Raw genomic sequence first — 25,741 nt, 5'->3', positions numbered from 1 at the left:
ACTCAGTGGCAACTTCCGATACCCCCCTCCCCTCAGTACCTGGCAACATGATTCTACTTTCTTCTTCTCTAAGTTTGACTATTTTAGATACCTCATATAACTGAAATCTTGTAGTTTACATTTTTCTTTGGCTGGGCTAAATTTACTTAGCATAATGTCCTTAGGGTTTATCCATGTTGTCACATACGACAGGATTGTCTTCTTTTTTAAGGCTGAATAATATTCTACTGTATGTATATGCCACATCTTTACCTGTACTTCAGTCAGTGGACATTTAGGTGGTTTCCAGCTCTTACCTGTTGTGAATATACAATGCCAAATATTTCTTTGAGATTCTATTTTAAATTATTTTGGATAAATACCCAGAATGGGGATTTCTGGATCATATGGTAGTTGTATTTTTAATTTTTGGAGGAACTATCATTGTGCTTTTCATTATGGCTGTACATGTTGTGTTTCAACAGCAGTGCACAAGTGTTTCTATTCTGTGTATCTGCATCCTCACCAACTCATGGCTTTGTTTATAATAGCCATATTGACAGTTGTGAGGTGATATCTCATTCGGGTTTTGATTTACATTTCCCTGAGGAGAGTGACAGTGATCTTTTTTTTTTAAATAGACCTTTTAGCCTGTGTATGTCTTCTTAAAAAAAATGCTCAAATCTTTTACCTGTTTTTAAAATTGGGGTTACTTTTTTGCCATTGAGTTGTAGGTGTTCCTTATATATTCCAGAGATTAAACGCTTGTCAGATATATGGTTTGCAAATTTTATCTTCCATTCTATAAGTTGCCTTTTTACTCTGTTGATCGTTCCCTTTGCTGTGCAGAGCCTTTTATTTGACATAGTCCCATTTGTATATTTTTGCTTTTGTTGTCTGTGCTTTCAATGTCATTTCCAAGACCAATGTTATGAAGTGTTTTCCCTGTGTTTTCTCCTAGGAGTTTTATGGTTTCGGGTTAAAGTTTTTAATTTTCAAAATTTTAATCCATTTGGGGTTGATTTTTGTGTGGTATAAGGGCCCGGTTTTATTCTTTTGGATGTCCAGTGTTCCCCAAAACCTGTTTGTTGAAGAGACTGTCTTTTCCCATTGTGTATTCTCGACAGTCTTCTTGAAGATCAGTTGACCATATATGCATGGGTTTATTTCTGGGCTCGCTATTCTGTTCCATTGGTCTACATCTGTCTTTATGCCAGTACCATACTGTTTTGACAACTGTAACTCTGCAATATGTTTTGAAGTCAGAAAGTGTGAGGTCTCCAACTTTGATCTTCTTTCTCAAGATTGTTCTCACTATTCAGAGTTTTTTTGTGGTTCTATAAACTTTTAGAACTGTTTTTTTTTTTTTCTATTTCTGCCAAAAACACTATTGGGAATTTGATAGGGATTGCATTACTCAGTGGCCCCCATCCTCCCCAGACTTGGGATTATTTTCTTAGTTTTCTTTTCAGATAATTTGTTGTTAGTGTACAGAAAAACCAATAATTTTTGTATGTTTATATTTTGTATCCTACAATTTTGCTGAATTCATTTATTAGTAATAACAGTTTTTTTGTGGAATCTTCAGCATTTCCTACATATAAGAACATGTGCTTTTGCAAATGGGGATAATTTTACTTCTGCCTTTCTGATTTGGATGCCTTTTATTTATTTTTCTTAGCTTTAGCTAGAATTTCTAGTACTATGTTAAGTAGAAGTGGTGAGAGTGGACATCCTTGTTTTGTTCTTGATCTTTGAGGTAAAGCTTTCAGTTTTTCACCATTGAATGTAATGTTAGCTGTGGACTTTTCATATATGGCTTTTATTATGTTGAGGTAATTTCCTTCTATTTCTAGTTTGTTGAGTGCTCTTATCACGAAGGGGTGTGGAATTATTTCAGTTATTTTTCTTCTGAATCTGTTGAAATGATTACAACATTTTTATTCTTTGTTCTATTAATATGGGATATCTCATTGTGTGGTTATGTAGGTTGAACCATCCTTGTATCCCACTTGGTTATGGTGTATGATTCTTTTAATGAACTGTTGAATTCAGTTTCCTCATATTTTATTGAAGATTTTTGCATTTATGTTCATCATGCATATTGGCTTATAGTTTTCTCATAGTGTCTTTGTCTGGCTTTGCGTTATGGATGAATGTTTGTATTCTTCCCCCAAAATTGATATGTTAAAATCCTGCCACCCAATGTGGTATTAGGAGATGGTGACTTTGGGAAGTGATTGGTCATAAAGGTGAAATCTTCATGAGTGGGATTAGTGCCTTCATAAAAGAGACACCGGAGAGCTTTTTTTTTTTTTTTTTTTTAAGATTTTATTTATTTGACAGAGAGAGACACAGCGAGAGAGGGAACACAAGCAGGGGGAGTGGGAGAGGGAGAAGCAGGCTTCCCGCCAAGCAGGGAGCCCGATGCGGGGCTCCGTCCCAGGACCCTGGTATCATGACCTGAACTGAAGGCAGATGCTTAACGACTGAGCCACCCAGGCACCCCTACACCAGAGAGCTTTTTTACCCTCTCTGCCACATGAAGACACAGGGAAGTCAGCAGTCTGCAAACAAGATGCACACCCTCACCAGACACCAGCTCTGTTAAGACCAGATTTTAACTCTGTTAAAATCAAAGCAGTGCCTTGATTTCTGGATTTCTAGCCTCCAGAACTGTGAGAAATAAATTTCTGTTGTTTACAAGCCATCCATCTATGGTATTCTGTTATAGCAGCAGGAACCAACTAAGGTAGAAATTGCTACTGTAAGAAATGTCTAAAGATGTGAAAATGGCTCTGGAACTGAGTAATGGGTAGAGACTGTACAAGTTTGAGGTACAAGTTTTAGCTAGGAAAAACTAAATTATTAGCAACAGAATTTTAAAGGCAGTTCTAGTAAAGGCTCATAAAGAAAAAAGGATAGCTATAGTTTCTTTTTCGAGAATAGATATGGATGGGAAAGACTTGATGAGGTCTCCGATGGAAATGGAGAATATGTTATCAGATGATGGATAAAAGGCAGTCCTTATCATAAAGTGGTAACAAATGTGGATGACATGTTTATGTTCTTGTGCTTGGTTGAAGATAGAACTTATGAGTGATGAAATTGGCTGTTTAGCTGAGGTGATTTCTAAGGAAATTGATGAAGGAACAACTTGGTTCTTCTTGCCTACTAATAGTAAAGTGCAAGAAGAAAGAAATGGTTTAAAGATGGAATTGTTAAGCAAAATGGAACCAGAACTTAAGTATTTGGAAAAGACTCAGCTAGCCAAATTTTTAAAAATTAGAGTGTGCTCAAAAGAGAACGCTAAGGGTGTGGACAAGCAACAGTTTGATAATGATGTGAATACCAACCTAATCTGTCATCTCAAGAGAAGCCAGGTTCTATTCTTAAAGACAAGGAAAGAGGTACTCCCTCAAGGCAATTCAGAGCTCAGGGCTGCCACTTTGACCACAGGCGCACAGTGTGAGGCCTGGTGGAGACTGGAGGGAGAGGGGGATATAGAGAGGTCTCAAAGGGTGGGACTGCGTTTCTGATTAAGGTGGACCAGGATGGCACTGCCTACTGCCTCAGGGATGGGACCCCTGCAAAGAACTGCAGCGTGAGCTGTAACCAGCAGAACCATGTGGGTGGGACTACCTGAAGCCATGGGGCCATGGCCTTATCCTGGGAGACCACTGGGGATACAACCCCTGCCCAGGAGAGCCAGAGAGACAGAACTGCCACCACAGTGGGTCCAAAGGTAGAACACTGTGTCAAAAAGGATTACTCTCAAGCCTTCTGGTCTAAAAATTTTGCCTATTATGGGGCGCCTGGGTGGCTCAGTCATTAAGCGTCTGCCTTCGGCTCAGGTCATGGTCCCAGGGTCCTGGGATCGAGCCCCACATCAGGATCCCTGCTCGGTGGGAAGCCTGCTTCTCCCTCTCTCACTGCCCCTGCTTGTGTTCCCTCTTTATGTCTCTATCTGTCAAATAAATTAAAAGATCTTAAGAAAAAAAAAAAAAAGAATTTGCCTGTTAGGTTTTAGACTTACTTGGGACCATTATCCTTTTTTTCTATTTCTCCCTTTGGAAGGGGAATGTCTATCTTATGCTTACCCCGTTATTTTATTTTGGAAGTACTTGACTTTTTGGTTTCACAGGTTTACAGCTGGAGAGAAATTTGCCTCAGGATGAACTGTACCTTGAGTTTTAGTCATGTCAGACTTATATAATTTTTAAGAAAACTTTGGACTTTAGAATTTAGAGCTTATGCTGGAATTAGTTAAAACTTTTAGGGCTATTGGGATGGAATGAATGTATCTTGCATATGAGGACATAAATTTGGGGGTACCAGAATGGAATGTCATGGACTAAATGTTTGTATCCTCCAAAATTATTATATTGAAATCCTAACTCCCAGTAAGATATTATTGGGGGATCATGAGATCATTGAGAGGTGATTAGATCATGACAGTGAAGCCCTCATGAATGAGATTGGTGCCCTCATAAAAGAGACACTAGAGACCACTTTCACCCTCTTTGTCATATGAGGACACAGGGAGAAGTCAGCAATCTGCAACCAGAAAGTGAGTTCTCACCAGACCTTGAATCTTCTGGTGTATTGATCTGGGATTTCCAGCCTCCAGAACTGTGAGAAACAAAGTACTGTTGCTTATAATCCATCCAGTCTATGGTATTCAGTTATAGCAGCCCATAATGCTTAAGATACTTTGGTATCAGGGGGCACCTGGGTGGCTGAGTTGGTTAAGTGTCTGCCTTCTGCTGAGGTCATGATCTCAAGTTTCTGGGATGAGCCCTACATTGGGCTCCCTGCTCAGCAGGGAGTCTGCTTCTCCCTCTGCCCCTCCCTCCACCTGTGCACAACCTTTCTCTCTCTCTCTCTCTCTCTCTCTCTCTCATAAATAAATAAATAAATAAATAAATAAATAAATAAATAAATAAATAAATAAAATTTTTTTTTTAAAGGTACTTTGGTATCAGGATAATGCTGACCTCATAAAATGAATTTGGAAGTATTCCCTCCTCTTCAGTTTTTGGAATATTAAAGAAAAATGGTCATTCTTCTTTACATGTATGGTAGAATTCTCCAGTGAAACCATCTGGTCCCGAGCTTTTTTTTTCTGGGAATTTTTTGGTTACTGATTCAGTTGCCTCACCAGTTATAAGTCTGTTAAGATTTTCTATTTCTTCAGGATTCAGTCTGAGTAGGTTGTATGTTTCTATGAATTAATCCATTTCTTCTAGGCTATACAATTTGATGGCATATAATTTTTTATAGTACTCTCTCATACATTTTAATGCCTGTGGTATCACTTGTGAAGTCTCCTCTTTCATTTCTGATTTTATTTATTTGAGTGCTCCCTTTTTTTTCTTGATTAGTCTAGCTAAAGTTTTATCCACTTTTTGATTTTTTAAAAACCCAACTCTTAGTTTTGTTAAATTTTTCTATTTTTTTCCTATTCTCTACTTCATTTATTTCTGCTCTAATCTTTATTATTTTTGTCCTTCTACTAAGTTTGTGCTTTGTTTGTTTTCCTAACTCTTTAATGTGTAAAGTTAGGCTGTTTGAGATCTTTCTTCTCTTTTAATGTGAGCCTTTACTTCTATAAACTTACCTCTTAGTATTGCTTTTGCTACATTCCGTATGTTTTGGTATGTTGTGGTTTTGTTTTCATTTCTCTCAACATAGTTTCTAATTTCCCTTTTGATTTCTTCTTTGACCCAGTGGTTGTTCAAGAGTGTGTTCTTTAACTTACACATATTTGTGAATTTTCCAGTTTTCCTTCTGCTATTGATTTCTAATTTTATTCCATTGTGGTTGGAAATGACACTTACTATAAATCTTCTTAAATTTGTGAAAACTTGTTTTGTGACCTAACATGTGATCTATCAGAGAATATCCATGTGTACTTGAGATGAATGAGTGTTCTGCTGCTCTTGGATGGAATGGTCTGTATATGTCTGTTAGGTCCATTTTGCTTATTGTGTTGTTGAAGTTCGGTTTCCTTACAAACTATGTATTGATGAATTGGTGTCTCTGAGAGGGAAGGAATGGTCTGAGGCTTTCTATTCCATCATCTTGCTGACATCACTCCCCCAACCTCACTGGGTTTTGTGTATAGGAATAAAATAAGATGATGAATGTTTTTAAAAATCTCCATTTCTTCCATAGAATAAGTATTCAGTAAAAATAAGCATTATTATTATTCTTATCTTTATTATTTGTGAAAGGAAGCAGTCAGGGTTATTCAGAAAAAAAGTGGAAGTAGTGACTGTTAAGAGATTTTCACAAGTGAGTTAGGAAATAGAAGGGTGTCAGTTGATAAAGGAATCTGAAAGTTAGGTCAGATGCTTAGATGTGATTTAAAAGATAAGAGAAACCACTGTAAGTGTCTAAACAGATAAGGAAACAAGAGATGTCATTGTTTATTCATTACCCTGAGCCACCAAATTTTTATCATTCTCTTACTTACCTACCTTATTTTATTTTCTTTTAGGTGATGATAATTGAAATTTCCTTCGATTATATTGAAGATTTCTCTGTAGTACTCCAGTTGTAAAGTGGCATAAGTAAATACCAAAACTTGATGGTTTTTTGACTATGGAACAAATAAAAAGGATAAATCAATGATAACATTCACCATTTGTAGAATATTTCTCCTTGGTGGCTCAGTCGTTAAGCGTCTGCCTTCAGCTCAGGTCATGATCCCAGGGTCCTAGGATCAAGCCCCGCATCGGGCTCCCTGCTCAGTGGGAAGCCTGCTTCTCCCTCTCCCACTCCCCCTGCTTGTGTTTCTTCTCTCGCTGTGTCTCTGTCTGTCAAATAAATAAATAAAATCTTAAAAAAATACAAAAGATATTTTAAAAAAATAGAATGTTTCTCCTTAAAGAAAATTTATCACAGACCTTATAAGAAGTGTTGTTTCCTTCAAATTTCCAAAGGGAGAGACAAACAGATGCTATGCTGGTTTCTGATGACTTCACCAGAGTCAAAGACAGAATCAGTACATGTCTGAGAATGGAATTTACATTTAGTTAATGACATTTAGTTAGTTACATTTAGTTAGCACTCACAATGTGAAATGTTTACATCAGAATCAATTATTCGCATCATGATTTAGAGTCCACTCTAGAGTATACAGGCATAAATGTCAGAGTGCCAACAAGCAGGAACCAGATTCTTGGGATTTTACTTCTTAGTAGTATTTGGCTATAAGGTGACTTTCCTTGAAAGATCACACAAATTGAAATACGTTTGTAAATTCAAATACTCAACACATGCATACAAAAAATCATCCATGCAAGTAGGCAAGGGTATTACAGGACAGGCCAGAATTTAGAGTATTTCTTTTTCTTGTTTTTACTTAACACTCCCACAGGACGAAATGGAGTTTTAATAAAACAAACTGCTAGAGTTCTTCGATTAATACTTTTGCTAAGACAGAACTATAAACAAACTTTAAATTGACTGTCTTCTCCCTCAGAAGTGCAATAAGATATGTCATCTAACTTTGCTTAGAAAATATTAATAAAATAAAATGAGAAAGAAAGGAAACTAACAAATAGGTATATGTAAAATAAACTGTTGGGGCGCCTCAGCTGGTTAAGTGTCCAACTCTCGGTTTCAGCTCAGGTCGTGATCTCATGGCTCCTGAGATCTAGCAGTGTAGGGCTCTCTGCTCCACAGGGAGTCGGCTTGGGATTCTCTCCCTCTGCCCCTCCCCCTACTTGTGCATGCACGCACTCTCTCTTTATGAAATAAATGTTTAAAAAAATAAAAGAAGCTGTCATTTCATACTTTAAAAAAAAAACGGAAAGTAAGCCAAAATAGATAACAATATAAGACAAACAATTCCAGGTAATCTCATTCTAAACATCATTTTAAAGCATCAAAAATTTGGAACAGATAATAGAGGTCATTGAATGTTATTTCTTTGTTTTGTCGGTCAGAACACTGAGCTGTACAGCTGAGTGGCTGTAGGGTTGGGACTACGGACTGGCCTCTTGTGCTACAAGACACATTCCCTCAGTTCTTATTTTGAAATTCCAAGTGTCATTTCCTTAGTCAACAACTTCTTTTATCTTTCATATAGAAAAAACATCCTTTGAAAAATTGTATGGCCTCTGTTTATGAAACCAGAGAGTGTAAAATCATGTTGACTATAGGAAAAATTGGAAGATGAACTCAAATTGTTTTTAGAAACTTTACATTCTTTCCTTCAGGTCTCTTTCCCCCCTCCTTAGTGGTGATGCAGGAGAGCTAGGTTCTTGTCTCATGAAGTCGAAGAATGAATCTCGTGGGCAAAGGAGAGTGAGTAAAGTGATAGAAGTTTATTAAGTGAAAATACAGAAAAAGCTCCCAAGAGCGAGAGGGTTCCAGACAGGGTTGCCAGTGAGGGCCTTTAGGGTTGGTCTTTTATAGTAAACTAACCAGGGAACTTAAATCCTTTTAACATTTCTATTGATATCACCATTGAGCAAGGACTAGTCATAACACCTTCAATGGCTTACTTCCTTTTTACGTTCTGGTTAGTTATTCCTTGTTGGTCACAGGTGATTATCATAAAGAGACACCCACCCTGCAACCTAGGGCAGGATGGTCTGAGTTGTCCCCTTATCCCGGGTTTTCCCACACTTCCATGTTTTTTGGGATTTCTGTGAGCCTGATCACATAGCCCCCTATTTCTCCCTACCTAGCCCCACCTGTCCCTAATTCAATGGATTCCACTGACCCCTTCCCTCTCCTGAACCCAGACGCTCATTCTGCTTCCTGTTCTCCTTTTGAATGAGAGGGTGGAAAGAACATTTTTATATCACTTAAACACAGTAGCCTGCTTAGAACAGATTAGTATGTAAGAAACGCTCGTTTTAACATACAGAATACTCTCAGTCAGCTATCACATTTGAAACCATATGCTAGCCAGTAGAGAGCTTTACTACCCCTGATGGGGGCAAACAACATGCAAATCAATACAGGATTCTAGAATTAGAAAATTCTTTAGCACTCAGAAGAATGAATTTTGATAGTAGAATTGAGCTACCATGGCAGGAATTAAGGATGTTGTTCCTGGCATGGGAGAATGTTTTCAAAACATTCTTTAAATCATTCCCAGTGGCTGACTACCTATTTTCTTCTAACTGGAAGCATTACTCAACAACAATAATGTTCACCATCATCATTACCATCTTTGATTGAAATCTTATGGTACCAGATACGTCCCAAATACCTTGTCATGAAATACTTCATTTATTAAAATGAGGATAATAATGGGACTTACTTTATGAGATTGTTGTGAAGTTTCAATTACTTAACACATGTAAAGGGCATTAAATAGATCTTAGCTAATAGAGAGCCTCCAGTAAATGTAGCTGCTATTGGTGTTATTATAGCCCTCCCTCTTTACCTTTCTACCAAGACTCTCTTCTCTAGGCTAAATCCCTTTATTTTATCAATTATGGCTTAGAGGATGTGGGTTTTGACCTTCATGACTGTGGAGTCTTATCTCTGTATAGTCAGCAATTTAGAAATGACAGCTTTGTCCAAAAACAAACACAACTCTGCAGGTGCTGTCCAACTAACTGGCTTTTAGTCTGCCAATCTTGGAAAGGTGTCTCCTCTCTGAGTTAGACAGTACTTTGATTATTTAATTGGAAATAGATGAGCATTTCATAACACCAAGAACAGAGGCTGGCTGAAGAGTTTGACACATTCAATGATTAGTTTTTACCCACATAACTTTTGCATCTCAGGCTGAAGTTGGGAATCTCCACTTGGCTGAGGGATTTGCTTCTGTATCCAGTGAATGCACTGTTTAATCTGGGTGGATTCAGATGGAAGATCAAATCCTCAATGCAGCGAAAGGGAAGCCTGTACTGACCTTTATATCCTCAGTTCAGGGTCAGTTTGCAGGCCAAGGAAGCAATTTGATTACAAATGCCAGCCATGATGAAATCCCATTTCACTTTTATTTTGCTTAATTTTGTAACCAAGGAACAAGTCTTTAAATAGCTAAGGAACACATGTCAAAGGAGATTAAATAAAGGGATCTCCAACTAAGTTCTCTGTATTAATCACTTATTGTATAAGGATCTTGGGAAGAGCTGAGCAAGATTTGAATACCTTTACTAAAAACATTGGTCATTCTTGGGGTATCTGGCTCAGTCGGTTAAGCATCTGACTCTTGGTTTCAGCTCAGGTCATGATCTCATGGGAGAGTCTGCTTGAGATTCTCTATCTCCCTCTCCCTGCCCCTCCTCCTGCTCATTCTCTCCCTCTCTCTCATAAATAAATAACTCTTTAAAATAAATAAATAAATAAAAACATTGGTCATTCTTCAGGTCCCTTTGGAAGGCAAGAAATCTTTACGCATCTGATGCTAGCTTGCTATCAGGCCCCAGTTGGAGATTTGCATAAACAGTAGGCCAGCACTGGCATCTTTCTTGTCCAAGTTCCTGGCACATCCCTGCATCACCACTGCAATCTTCTTCGTCCATTCATCCTTTCCTGTTACCACCCACCCTGTTGTGCAGCTGGCTAATGGCTCTAAATGCTGCCAGGTCAATTAGGCAATGATCATAACCCAGAGAAATGCTAATGTAGCTCTCCTCCTCTCAAGGAACTTAAAAGCTCAGAAAAGTTAGACTTTTAGACTTCTTGGCAATCTATGGGTGTACACTGTTACCTTGATTCAATCTGTATTTCCTTGATTATGCTGAAAGAGAAGGATCTTCTCATATGCTCTGCAGAAATTCAGGCTTCTGTGAAGTCCCTAGTCCTACCCTTTGTCCACTTTTCAGTTGGCTTGTTTATGTTTTTAAATGGGTTTTTTTTTTGTTATTTTATAAAAAATATGTTATAGAAAGTTATCTTTTTGAGGTTATTCTTCCAGTGCTTCCTTTTTTAGCCTTGTTATACCGTCTTCCATCATGCAAAATATTTCATCTTGATATGGTCAAATTTATCAAATATATTCCATGAAGGCATGTGCTTTATAAACTTTACATAAGGAATATTTTACCAAATCAGATATCTCAAAAATATACTCCTATATTTGTTATGAAACAAATGGTGTAAACATTTGCTTTTCACATTTACATCTTTAATTTATCTCAGATTTACTTTTCCTTATGAGTGTGATATCTGGAAAATACCTAACTGACTTTCTTTCCCAAAAATAGACAGTTGTCCTAATGCCACTTAGTGAACAATCTTTACGACCCCACTGATTGTAATCCTATTTCTGTGATAAACCACATTTACCTCTATGCTTAGGTTTATTTTATTTATTTCATCTACACTGAAAATCTGTTGTGCAGTGTAGCCGCCTTCATGACTGATCTTCGCCAGATCTTCTGGAGAACCTGCTGCACCTTCTACAGCAGCCCTTTGATGTTATGAAGACAGTTTTTTTTTTCCTCAAATGTCATGAACCAGCCTCTGAGAGCTTCAGACATTTCTTCTGCAGTTTCCTCACCTCTCTCAGCCTTCAGAGAATTGAAGAGAGGTAGGGCTTTGCTCTGGATTAGGCTTTGGTTTAAGGGAATATTGTTCCTGGTTTGATCTGTCTAGACCTCTAAAATTTTCTCTATATCAGCAGTAAGGCTATTTTGTGTTCTTATCATTTGGGTGTTCACTGGCATAGCACTTTTAATTTCCCTGAAGAACTTTCCTTTTGAGGCGCCTGGGTGACTCATTTGGTTAAGCCTCGAACTCTTAATTTTGGCTCAGGTCATGATCTCAGGGTTGTGAGATCAAGCCCCATGTTGGGCGCCACACTGGGGGTAGCACCTACTTAAGATTCTCTCTCCCTCTGCCCCTCTCACCTCCCCTTCTCTAAAAAAAAAACAAAAACAAAAACAAAAAAACTTTCTTTTTGCCAGAGGGGAAGGGGTGGGGAACGGGCAAAATGGGTGAAGGGGAGTGGGAGGTACAAGCTTCCAGTTATGGAATGAATAAGGCGCAGGGATGAAAGATGCAGCACAGGGAAGATAGTCAATGATACTGTAATAGTGTTGCATGGTGACACATGGCAGCTACACTTGTGGTGAGCACAGCATAATGTATAAACTTGTCAAATCACTATGTTGTACATCTGAAACTAATGTAACATTGTATGTCAACTATACTTCCACTAAAAAAAAAAAACTTTCCCTTTGCATTCACAACTTGGCTGTTTCCTGCAACAGGCCTAGCTCGTAGCCTATCTTAGCTTTTGACATGCCTTCCTTACTAAGCTTAATCATTTCTAGTTTTTGATTTAAAGTGAGAGTTGTGTGACTCTTCCTTTCACTTGAACACTTAGAGGCCATTGTAGGGTTATTAATTGGCCTAATTAGAATATTGTTGTGGCTCGGGGCGCCTGGGTGGCTTAGTCGTTAAGCGTCTGCCTTCGGCTCAGGTCGTGATCCCAGGGCCCTGGGATCGAGCCCCACATTGGGCTCCCTGCACCGTGGGGACGCCTGCTTCTCCCTCTCCTACTCCCCCTGCTTGTGTTCCCTCTTTCGCTATGTCTCTCTCTGTCAAATAAATAAATAAAATCTTTAAAAAAAAAAAAGAATATTGTTGTGGCTCAGGGACTAGGGAGGTCCAAGGAGAGGGAGAGAGTTGGGGAATGGCTGATTGGTGGAGTGAACAGAACAAACACATTTATCAGTTAAGTTCATCATCTTTTATGGGTGTGATTCGTGCTGCCCTAAAGCAATTACAATAGTAATTTTGAAGATCACTGACTATAGATCACCTTAAGAAATATAATAATAATGAAAAATTTTGAAACATTGTGAGAATTACCAAAATGTGACACAGACACAGAGTGAGCAAAAGCTATTGGAAAATGAGACACATAAACTTGACTGACGTAGGGTTGCCACAAACCTTCAATCTGTAAAAAACGCAGTGTTAAGAATTATAGTCAAACAAAGCACAATAAAATGAGTATCCCTGTATAGCTTTGTAATATGTTTTGATATCCATTAGACGGCCTCACTCCTTGCTTCTGCTTCAGAATCACTTGGCTTTTCATATGCTTTTATTCCTCCATGTAGATTTTAAATTAGTCTATCAAGTTCTATGAAAAACACTGTGGAAGTTGCATTAACTTTACAGATTAATTATGGAATAAATAACATCTTACAACAGTGAGTAGAAAAGAAATTGTGTCATTATATTATTATTTCCAACTATGAATATTATATCTCTGTAATTTTCAAGTCTTCTCTTATATAACTCAAAAAAATTTAATAATTATCTCCATAAAAGACTAGCATATCTCATTGTAACTAAAAAAATCTCTAGGTACCTGGGATGTTATTAGAACTACAAATTTGATTTTTTAACAATTCTATTACTTTTTCTAGTTGTAAATTTTGGGATTTAGGAGTAATTTTGAGTTTGTGTCCAGCAACTTTGAAGAACTCTGTTATGTTCTAAAAATACGCGCGCAGATTTTCCTGGATTTTCAATGTAGGTGGACATATCATGTGCAAATGATGATAATATGGTTCCTTCTTCTTTTTTCCCTTAATCTTACATCTTTGGATAGTCTTCTCAAATTTGCCATCAGAATAATGAATTATAGATCTAATAGCAGGATTCTGGTATGTTTGTCTTGTTGTGACCTATATTATACAAGCTCTAAAATTTTGTATTAAGGAAGATGTCTAGTAGGTTTTTTTTGCTTTTTTGGGCGGTATCATATTCTTTATCAAGTTAAGTTCTCTTCTCTTCCTCCTTTTTTAAGAGCATCTGTGAAATTTACTGGACTTTTCCTTTTTATCTTGATGATTATATAAAACTTCTCCTTGGATCTTTAATGTGGTTAATTGTGATAAAAATCCTAAATTGAACTATCCTTGCACTCCTTGCATAAATCATACATTTTCATGTTGTTGTTTTGTTATCAATAAATAGTTAAATATGAAAATATTTTGTTAAATATTTGTTTAATAAATTAAATTGTCCATGATGTTCTATAATTGTACAGTCTGTCACTACTCTTGACATTACGGCCATCCTAGAGTCTCAAAAATATTGAATTATATTCTTCTTTCTCAATACCTGCAAGTGCTCATATAGCACAAAAATTTCCTGTATATTCAAAGTTTATTAATTATTTAATTACTTAAATTATTTAAATTCTTGGCAAAATATTTTATACTATCTTATTTTTTAAATATACATTTCTTAAATAATGTCTTCTTTTTTTACTAACATTGTATATTTTTGCCTTCAATTTATATTTCTTTATTAATATTTCCAGAGGTTTGTTATTTTTTCTAAAGAATCATCTTTTGTTTTCCTATGTCTGCTTTTTTAAAACTTCAGAAAATCTGCTTTTATCTTTCTTATTTACTTTAACTTTTATTGGATTTTTTTCTGCCATTATTTTCCCAGCTCCTGGAGTTGTTACTGTGCCCTATTATCTTCATTGTTTTCTAATTTAAAAAAATTTAAGGATAATTGCAGCTGCTTTACTTGTTATATAACAATGTTTTGTCATTCAGTTCTAAACAATTTGTAATTTATATTAGAACTATCCCTTAATTTGTTCATTCTTTGAAGTTTTGTGCTTTGGATTTCACAGATAAAGGGAGTTTTTCTTTTGTTTCAAAATTTATTTCATTTTGATCAGAAACTTTTTCCTTTAGTGCTTTTGTTCAGCCTACCTGGTGCACTATTATATGGCCATTCTTGTAAATGTACCATGTGTTTTGTTTGTTTTTTAAAATAATGTGGATTCATTTTATACTGGATACAGCCTTCTATACCATGACTGTCACATAAGTTTGATTATTATAGTACTGAAGCCTTTTACATTCTTTTTTTTTTTTTTTAGTTTACTTAATATATCAGGTGTTCAAATTTCTTTTTTTTTTTTTTTTTTAAGATTTTATTTATTTATTTGCGAGAGAGAGAATGAGAGACAGAGAGCATGAGAGGGAGGAGGGTCAGAGGGAGAAGCAGACTCCCTGCTGAGCAGGGAGCCCGATGTGGGGCTCGATCCCAGGACTCCAGGATCATGACCTGAGCCGAAGGCCGTCGCTTAACCAACTGAGCCACCCAGGCACCCTCAGGTGTTCAAATTTCTTAAAAACTCCTGCTATGTTTATGAATGGGTTGGGGTTTTTTTTGTTTTGTTTTGTTTTTACAGTTCAATGTTTGCTTTATATGTTTTTTGGTTTGTTTAAAAATTCTGGACATCTAACATAATGATAATTTCTTTGTGGATTTTCCTTTTATCATTATATAATGGTTCCCTACCTCTAGTAACGCTTTCATATTTAATTCCTTTGGGTCTAGAATTAGTACTGCTACATCAGCTTTTTCTTAGTACTTCCTTACAAATCTCATTTTATTATTTTTTTTCAGTACCATTGCCATTATGTAAACAGTGTACAGCAGGATTAAAAACACCTCTGAGGAATTACTGAAATATTTACCCTACTTATAATTTCCTTTCGTGTTTTTTATTTACCATATTTTTTAAACTGTTTTTCACTGCCTTATTTTGGATTTTTGAATTTTAAATTCTTCCTTTATTCTGTACTTTTTTTTTTTTTTTTTTTTTTGGTTTGGTGAAAGAATTTATATTTAGATTTAGCCAGCTGGACTCAGTTTAGATGATTCCAATTTTGTTGGCAACATCCAAAGCATCATAGTCAGGAGCAAGTCGAACATATGCCTTCTTCTCTCCATCAGGCCTGATCAAGGTGTTGACCTTGGCCACGTCAGTGTCATAGAGCTTCTTCGCAGCCTGTTTGATCTGGTGCTTATTGGCCTTGACATCCACAAGGAACACAAGTGTGTTGTTGTCTTCTATTTTCTTCATGGCTGACTCAGTAGTCAGGGGAACTTGATGATGGCATAGTGATCAAGCTTGTTTTTCCTGGGGACACTCTTTCGAGGATATTTGGGCTGCCTTCACAGACGCAGTGTCTTCGGTCATCAGAATGTAGGTAACCTGCGGATCTTCTTTTTTTTGTGACTGTGGACGCCTTTCAGCACTGCTTTCTTGGCCTTCAAAGCCTTTGCTTTGGCTTCGGCTTTGGGAGGGGCAGGGGCTTCCTTCTTAGCCTTCTGTGCCATCTTCGTAAAAGGGCTGTTCTGTACTTCTTAAAAAGTTGTATTTTCTATTTTGCTTTTATTAGTGCTTAGCACAACATCTTACCCTGCATCTTTAACAAAGCTGTATATAATCAATGTGGTTAGCATCGTCCTAAATAAGGCACTAAAATGCTCTAAGCTCCCACAAACACCCTAACTTTCTACATTCCATGATTTATTATTGTATGTTTACCTTTATTTTTATAACTCTCCTAATTCACTATATTACTTTTTTAAAAAAGATTTTATTTATTTATTTGACAGAGACATAGCGAGAGAGGGAACACAAGCAGGGGGAGTGGGAGAGGGAGAAGCAGGCTTCCCGCAGAGCAGGGAGCCGGATGTGGGGCTCCATCCCAGGACCCCGGGACCATGACCCGAGCCAAAGGTACATGCTTAATGACTGAGCCACCCAGGCACCCCCACTATATTACTTTTTATTATTTTTAATTCTTGATGGTTCCCCCCGTGTTTCAAAGGATGCTTCATCTTCTGTTGTTTCTCAGAATATCCTTCCGTAATAAATTTTCTTGTTCTTCTATATCATTTTCTCTCTTTAACAAGTTTCTGTGGGTAAGGAAATGTTCAGTCTTCATATATCAAAACTAGTATTTATTTTATCCTCACCTCTTAATGATAATTTGTTTGGTGTTGAATTCTCAGTTGAAGCTATTCTTCCCAAACACTTTGAAACTATTCTATTTTCTTCTGGCCTTAGTTGTTCCTAAGGCGAAACTGGCTCTGAGTCTGCTTATCATGAGTTTTAGGTAGTCTATTTCCTTTAGAAGCTTTAAAAATCTTGTCCTCTTCTTTGATATTCTGAAATATCACTGAAGAACATAATTAGATGGGGATTTTACAAAATTATTTCCTGCTTGACACTCTGAGCTTGCCTTTTCATGTTCCTCTTTGATTCAGGAAAATGCTCCACCCTTTTCTTTTCTTTTTTTTTTATTTTTAAGATTTTATTTATTTCACAGAGAGAGACACAATGAGAGAGGGAACACAAGCAGGGAGAGTGGGAGAGGGAGAAGCAGGCTTCCCGCTGAGCAGGGAGCCCGATGCGGGGCTCAATTCCAGGACTCTGGGATCATGACCTGAGCCGAAGGCAGACGCTTAACGACTGAGCCATCCAGGTGCCCTCCACCCTTTTATTTTCAAATATTGTTTTACCTCCTGGAAATTCAATTGTGTGTTGGAGTTTCTTGTTCTTAACTTTTATATTTTTCATTTTTCTTTCCTCCCTGTGATGGGCTTTTTCAACTTTAACAAATATTATTTTTCATTTTATAATTTCTTTTTAATTCTTTTAAAAATCTGCTCTGTTTCTTAAATATTTTTCTTTTTCTTTTGATTTTTATTCTTTTATCTCTTTTTACATTAAGCATATTGATTTTAAAGCATAATTTATTTGTTCTCATACCTGTAGTCCCTGGACTGGAGATCTTTGTTGTTTGCTATCTATTCTGCAGCTGGGGATTAATTTATACACTTTGTAATTACTTGGTATAAGCATCTTTTTATCAGTAGTTGTCTTGAGTAAGGCTCTACCATTGCCCTAAGTTGGGAAGGCAATTTTGCATTTACCAAGCCTAATGTCCTAAAGCCATGCATGTAGTTCCTAGACCCCACTGTCATGCGTAGCTGAAGCATAGGGCTTCAATTTTTGTGGTGACTGACTCCATCCACCTATGGTTCAGGATTGCTTCGTTCATGGTCAAAATGCCACTTCCTATCTCCTCTCTCTTTTTGGGAGAAAGCACACTTCATCTATTCATTGTACCTGAGTCTTCTGATCCGAGTTCCTCTAGCATAATAAAAGTCTTCTTCCTGGGGTACATATTTAATCTCTGTGCCTTCAAAGATTACAATTTTAGCTCCATTCATCGTCTTGGTTTTAAAATCCCATCTTGTTCATTAGACTTGAAGCTTTCTTTTCTTTCCTTTTAAACTTAGATCTGACTTTCATTTTAATTGTAGTTTAGCTGAGGAAATTCCTATATATGTTCTGTTCACGATATTGACTAGAACCCTCTTATAAATGAATGAAATTATTTTGGTAGGAAGTGTTCTAAAATATGTCATATAGTTTCATGATTTATTAAACAGAGAAAAATGGGTATAATACTATATTTTTAAAAGATTGCTTGCAAACCAGATATAGGATAAAGAAATGAAAATTCCATTTTCATAGAATATTAGATCCAACTCTGCACTTGGTTCCTGCCACTTCAGCAAATAACTATACAGTTCACAGTTTCTCCATCTGCAAAATGAACATTATAATATTTACCTTAGAATATTTTCAGATACTATTACAAATATTATTTAAAATATTTTTAAAAGATTATTTTTAAAAATTAAAAGTAACATCTATTAAGCAACTAGCATACTACATAATAGACCTTTGATAAAGATACCAGTTATTTAATGGAAATATGACAGCACATTCAAGCCCTGTTGAAAATATGTTGGAATGTTTTTGTTAATCACAAAGCTACAGAGAGTTAGAAATTTTTGTGTCCTTACATATACTAGCTATATTTTTGTCTGTCTTTGTTTTTTGTTTTTTTTTTTACAATGAGTTGGCCATAAGTCACTTTTTGTCATTTGAGTTATGTCTGCCTCTTATTTAACCAAAATTATCTTTTTCCTCTTCTTCGCTTCCATATGTTTCCTATTTTTAGTCTTCTGTGGACAGGAAAACTGAGATTATTATAATTATTTTTAAAATAACAATAATTCATCTTTGGGTCATAGACAGAAGGCCTCCCCCCTGAATAAAATGCATAGGATTGGTGAAATGTTTTAGAAACTTGGGCTGTTTTTTGCACATTTCCTGACTTGTGACCATATTCTGTTTAGGGACCTTGGTTAAGAAACAATTGAAGAATGGAGCACTGGGTGTTATATGCAAACAATGAATCATGGAACACTACATCAAAAACTAATGATATAATGTATGGTGATTAACATAACATAATAAAATAAAATTAAAAGAAAAAGAAGAAGAAGCAATTGAAGAAGGGAGACTGGCTAGCTCATTCAGTAGAACATGCAACTCTTGATCATGGGATTGTGAGTTTGAGCCCCATGTTGGGGGTAGAGTTTGCTTTAAAAAAAAAAAGAAGAAGAAGATAGATAGATAGATTTATGTATTTATGTATGTATGTATTTATTTATTTATGTCAGAGAGAGAGAGAGAGAAAATGCACAAGCAGGGAGCGGGGCGGGGGGCGGTGAGGTGGGTAGAGGGAGAGGGAAAGGAGATGCAGATGCCCCCTGAGCATGGAGCCTTATGTGGGACTCCATCCCACAATCCTGAGATCATGACCTGACCTGAAACCCAAGAATTGGACGCTTAACCAACTGACCTACCCAAGTACCTGGCATAGAGTTTACTTTTTAAAAAAAAACAATGTAGGGCGCCTGGGTGGCTCAGTCAGTTAAGTGTCTACCTCCGGTTTGGGTCATGATCCCAGGGTGCTGGGATGGAGCCCCACATTGGGCTCCCTGCTTCTCCGTCTCCCCCTCCTCCTGCTTGTGCTCTCTCCCTCCCCTCCCCATCAAATAAATAAAATCATTTAAAAATAATTTAAAAAATTTAAAAAGCAATGTAAGAGCAAGTGAGGTATTTCTGTGTAGAAAAGAACCCCAATAGTACATATTTCCTTGTTACATATCTATTAAAACCTTCATTTTTCTGGCCTGTCAATTAGTTAGTGGTTGAGACTGAGTCAATCCTATCCTATAGCCCTATATTCTTTCCAAATCCTTGTATTGATTCTAGTATTCACATAGTATTTTGTTAACACCATGAGAAGTATGACGTGGAACTCTATTTACATATGATTTATTTTCAAGGCCAACTATAAAACAGTAGAAATTTGTTTTAACATTCTGTTTCCATTCTTCCTATCTCCCACTAAGATATCATCTTGTTTGAGATAGATCACACCACTTAACTGACTTCCACTTATTTGGAAAAAATGTTATTTAGAAAAAAGAACATCTCTGAATGACATAAATTACATATAGTTCAAATCTTCTAAGCTCATAGAGTAATAGTTTGATGGATCATATTGGTATACTGTTAATCTAATCATTTAATTGGTTTTTCTCCTAATGGCCTTTGACTCATACCTGCTGTTGGATGATGCTGTTTTCAGAGTGGGTCATGTTGTCATTATTGTTTCATTTGGTTACTTTGCATATGGCTAAAGTCTCTGCATAGTATATATATTCTGTTGCTATAGTTAGGAATGAAGAGTGGAGATTGAGACATATGGGGATAGAGAAAATGAATGCTTGGAAAATCTATAATTGGATATAATTTAGGATCTTTCTGGTTTCCTTTCCATGTGAGAAAAGTTTCTGTGTTTCTTGTAATTCTTTCTTTCTAAGCGCCCTCACCAAAAACAGGTGAGAAACCAGAAATAAAATAAAGGCTTGAGAGATCATTTAAATTCCGACTTGATACCTTGAGCATCAGCGAAGCAGGTAGATTTGCAGGAAAGAGAAACAGTGGAATGGAAGGAGGAGAACAATGACAGAAGAAAGGCATGGGAAATGTCAGAGAAATGTAGAGGGTTGCTGAGACTGGAAAAGAATGCAATGTGCATACTCTTCAAAGAAGCTAGGATTTATTTCAAATTCCAAAAACATTTATATACAAGTATTATTCCAGATTTTTCTTTTAGGAATAAAAATGATTGGTGACACGCTTAAAAGAAATGGTGAGCAGATTCAGAGGACAGAGTTATCATGAAGTGGCTAATCATTAAACAGCCAGAGAGGTACGATCAGAGAGATATCAAATTCTAATAACTAGTATTTGGTGCAGGAAGGGGAACTTTGTGGTAGTAAGTGAGAAAACTTCAAAAAGGCTATTTGAAAGAGATGCTGACACCATACACTTGAAAGTGGTCACAGTATTAATCCATTTACGATCTATAAAAGGGTCACAGTGTCTGACTAGGGGCAAAAACATTAAAAATCTTTTATTAGCTGGAATTTTAACTTTTAGATTATGTGACACAAAGTTCTTATAGTAGAGGCCGATATCTTTGTAAGAACTCACTACCATAGGACATTATTATGCCAACTCAGTATTGCCTCAAAAATAATTGTGTAAGCAAGATAGTATTTAAAGTCATCTCAGTCCAGAGGGTAAAATACTCCTAATACCTGTGATAAAATAGAAACAAAATTTGCTGAATTGAATAAAAATGTTCCTCTTGATCTACATTTTAAAGACAGTATACATCTATGTTCTTTGATATAAGGATTGATATATTTTAACTTAAAATCATGACCAGTTCTCATCAGAGAACCATAAGCTGGATAAAACTGTGCTTTAAAAAAATCTTTATAAGGTGAAACTGTTGAAACCTTCCCAGTTGCCCCACATATGGGAGGCCCTGCTAGCAGGAGCACTCTGTTTGACTCAGGTTCTGCAGCTGACACATCAGATTGCATCTGCTAAGGAAACGGCTCCCACCGCGCCATCCAGTGAGGAGCTTCCGAAGTTGTGGGCGGTGATAAGTTCTGACGGTGCAACCAGCATATGTCGTGATAAATTTTCAGCTCTCTAAGTGAAGAGAATACACACTGTTCTCTCATCAAGATTAGGCTTGATTTCCCACCCACTCTCTTCCTCAAACACATCTTGGAACAAACATAAGTAAATACTTGACAGGTGAAATATCAATATCACCTATGCCATTCAGTAAACCAGAATGAACCGTAAGTAGAAAGTGTGAATTCACTGCTGCAGTCGCATTCCCTCGGCACCGAAAAGATCCCATCTTCCCATCCCTTATAATGGAGCCCCCAAGAACAGACACTTCCATTTCCTGTGGGCAACAGGGTGAGTCTCGGAATTTCAGTGTAGGCCTCATGGGGACTTTTTGATGAGATTTCTTTACATCTTCTTGTGTTTACCTAAATTATCTCTGTATTCAGCTCTGAATCCCTTTGTCATTCCTGTGCCACCCACATGTCAATACTCCATGCAGAGGAGCTGTGTTTTCCTCCAGAAGAAGGCAGTTTGGTATTGCATTTATTTGCCAAGTAGATTCCCCATGAAAGGTTCGGACGGATAGGAACCCCACACAGAGGATAGGCTGTGAGGGCTGAGCAGCTGCATGCCACACACTTTAATCGGCCTCGCGGGGGGCGGGGCGGGAGGGGCGGGGGGAGGGGTGATGGACCAGCCTGCAAGCGCCAGATTTGATCCCCCTCCTACTTCAGCACATGAAGCGCCAACACCAGGCTCCCTTTAGTCACTCAAGCATATGCACTGGCTTCAAAAGCAAAGACAAAAGGAGCAGCTGTTGTTATTCACAGCAAGTGGGAAAAACAGTCACTATGCAAAGAGATCTGGGACTCGGCAGTAAATGGTGAAGCCCACATGGTTCTGGCTCATCTATGTGGGTATCTGAGAGCACTCTGGAAAGTTGGGGCTCCCTGCAAGTCACTAAAGATCACTGAATTTCTAAAGGAGAATGTGTTCTTTATGGTGACTCCCCATGTAAGAAAGCATTAAGTTTCAAAATGATAAAAACATACAAACCAGCAAATTAGGGGGTGAGCATTTATATCATAAGGCACTTCTCTCTGGATAAAGTCATAAGGATGCAACGTACAGCATAGGGAATATAGTCAATGATGTTGTAATAACCTTGTATGGTGACAGATGGTAACAAGACTTATCACAGGGATCATTTCATAATGTATAAAAATATTGAATCACTACGATGTATACCTGAAAGTAATAGGCTATTGTATGTCAATTATACGTTAATAAAAAAATAATTTCTCTCTTGAGATTGAACTAAAGGTTTGTTTCCATAGTGATATAAAATGGAATTCAAATTATGACTAAAATTTCAGGAATAAACAAATTCTATAAAATTGGTTATACCTGCAATCTGATAAATTCAACAGCTATAAGAAAAAAAAAAACTATATGTCTGCTTGAACTTTTGTGTTTGCATGAATTTGTTGAAATATTTTACATTTTTTAAAAGATGGAACAGCAGTTAACAGCCTGACAACTTGTAGTGGAGATTGCTTGTGTGATCCTCGGACCAGGAGCATCAGCAGCACCTAGGATCTTGCTAAAAATGCAAATGATCAGATCCCACCCAGACTCCTCAGTCAGAAACTGTGCTATGGGACCCTGCACTCTTTTTTAACAACTCCCACAAGTGATTCTGGTGCCACTAAATCTGGCAACCACTACCTTAGCAAAAGCCAAATGTTGATCAACAGTTCCCATTATACATTACTTTGAAACATTTAGGGAGACAGTGAATAGAGAGAAATCTCATAGAACCTATAAAGAACCCATTAAAGAAAATCCAGAATGAAAATCTGGCAGATTTAATCATTGCAATGGGTTTCTTCGAGCCGAGAGGATGAAAATATAAGTGCTTTAGTCTGACACACAAAGTTCTTCACAATGTGTTCCCCATCTGTTTCTCCAGCCTCATTCATTAGCCAGTTAGTCACTTAACCAATATTTACTACTTTTGGACACAAGCAAGTAATTGGAGAAAGACAAATAATCATATCCAATGACCACAACCCCGAAGGACATAAGACCCAGCTCCATGTGTCTCACTCCCTACTCTTCAGTGATTCTGAAACTTGAACATACTTTTTCTTGTTCTAAAACTTTATTCCACTCCTCTTCTTCCTGCTTCATCAAGCAGACTCTTCACCATTCTGTAAGATCCAGCTCAAATAGGTACAGTCTTTCCAGACTTCCTCAGGTAACGTTAGTTATTTCTTGTTCTGGGCTCTCACAGAAATGTGCTTGCTTGCTTGCTTGCTTGCTTGCTTGCTTTCCTTCCTTCCTTCCTTCTTTCCTTCCATCCTTCCTTTCTTCCCTTTCCTTCCCTTCCCTTCCCTTCCCTTTCCTTCTTTCTTTCCTTCTTCCTTCTTCCTTCCCTCCCTTTACAGGTTTAAAACCCACTAGGTCTGGGGCTTCTGAAGATGCGGGACTGTCAAATTAACTAGTTAGGTACCAGGGATATTTCTCATATGTCACACAAGTGACTTGAACTAAACATGTGGAAGGCTCCTGTAGAGACCTAAGCAACATAAAAAAGTTCTACTAATTTGAGTCCCTGTGGAGAGGTAAAGGATTCTACTTTAAACTAAAAGGCAGAAAATAATTATAATTAGTAGTAATATGAAATATGAAATGTGATTGTTTAATGAAGTGATTTCTCAAAGATTGATCCATTTGTCGTTCAAAACTGAACACTAAAAACATGCAAACCATATTACATCTGAGATTATTTGCAAGATGTTTTCCAAAGCAAATCAGTCTAGACGTGAAACAAACTTGGAACATTGAAACTGGAAGAGGTTTTAGAGATTGTTCTGGTCAATTCACTGTGGAAGTGAGGTGACTTTAAGAAAGGCGGTCTTCGGAACACCTGAGTGGCTCAGTGGGTTAAGCATCTGCCTTCGGCTCAAGTCATGATCCCGGAAAACCGGGATGGAGCCCCACATCAGGCTGCTTCTCCCTCTGCCCCTCACCCTGCTGGTGTTCTCTCTCTCTCTCTCTCAAATAAATAAATAAAATCTTTAAAAAAAAAAAAAAAAGGCAGTCTTCCCCTAGAAAAAACCCCCACAAAGCTGCGAGAAAAAAACCCTGAGTCAAGATGATATTAAGATTTCAGTATTCATGTTGATCACATGTCAACCTCATAGATCCTATTCCATCATCTACTTGGCCCTGGCTTCCTCAGGACTCCACAAAGATAAAGCTTACTTCTAGCCCAAACCATCCTCCAGCCATATCTTCTCATGGGAGGGGGTATTTAATAGCATAAGCATTGTAATTGGACAGATCTGGGTGCAAATCACAGCTCTGACACTGTGCATTTGTTAAATAATTTAATATCCCCCACCTGAGCACTCTCATCTTAATGGGGATAGCAATAAGGAATTTTTGGAAATCAAAGTGAAAACGTATGAAAAGTGATTATCATTGTGCCTAGCATCAGATCAAATGCACAATGAATAAAACTCCTGTATGGGCTATATTATAAAAGCTCCTTATCCTAAGAATTCTTCATTTAGATCAAATTAAGGCTAGAAAAAAATGTGAGAGAGACTCTACTCCAACTCCCTCATTTTATGAACAAGGCAAACCATGACTCAGAAAGGTAAAGTACCTAGACTACTAAAATATGGTTCTATTCTCAATAGTCCAGAAACTTCTTCATTATACCCTGATGTCTATGATAGTTAGCTCATTGCCACTGTATCAATTTTCCAGAAATTTAGTACCTTAAAACAACCCACATTTCCCTCATAATTTCTACGGGAAAGAACTCTGGGCACAGCTTAGCTGAGTCCTCTGCTTCAGAGTTCTCAAAGGTGACAGTCGATGGACATTAAGGAGGGCATGTGATGTAATGAGCGCTGAGTATTATATAAGACTGATGAATCACAGAGCTGTACCTCTGAAACCAATAATACATTATATATTAATTGAATTTAAATTTTTTTAAAAAGGTGACAATTGAGGCTTTGGTCAGAGTTGTGGTCTCATCTGAGGATTGCCTGGAGAAGGATTCACTTCAGGCTCAGTGGGGTCATTGACAGAATTCAGTTCTGTGTGGCTATAGGACTG

The 25,741-nt window shown here is 37.2% G+C and overlaps 1 protein-coding gene across 5 annotated transcripts in view; it reads left to right on the top strand.

Annotated features, from left to right (window-relative positions):
* The window catches only part of NKAIN2 (sodium/potassium transporting ATPase interacting 2), a 972,957-nt gene that overhangs the window by 819,554 nt on the left and 127,662 nt on the right, over positions 1 to 25,741 (top strand). Inside the window, exon 5 of one of the 5 annotated variants that reach the window (XM_032407954.1) lies at positions 6,482 to 6,684. The exons of the other annotated variants lie outside the window; for them this stretch is intronic. Coding sequence (XP_032263845.1) covers positions 6,482 to 6,544 — 63 coding nt within the window. The 3' untranslated portion in view covers positions 6,545 to 6,684. Of the gene's footprint in view, positions 1 to 6,481; positions 6,685 to 25,741 lie in introns of those variants that run through there. 5 annotated transcript variants of the gene reach the window in all.

Source organism: Phoca vitulina, unplaced genomic scaffold (assembly GCF_004348235.1).
Source record: "Phoca vitulina isolate PV1807 unplaced genomic scaffold, GSC_HSeal_1.0 scaffold9, whole genome shotgun sequence".
Taxonomy (NCBI): Eukaryota; Metazoa; Chordata; class Mammalia; order Carnivora; family Phocidae; genus Phoca; species Phoca vitulina.
This window is presented reverse-complemented; position numbering and strand designations above follow the sequence as displayed.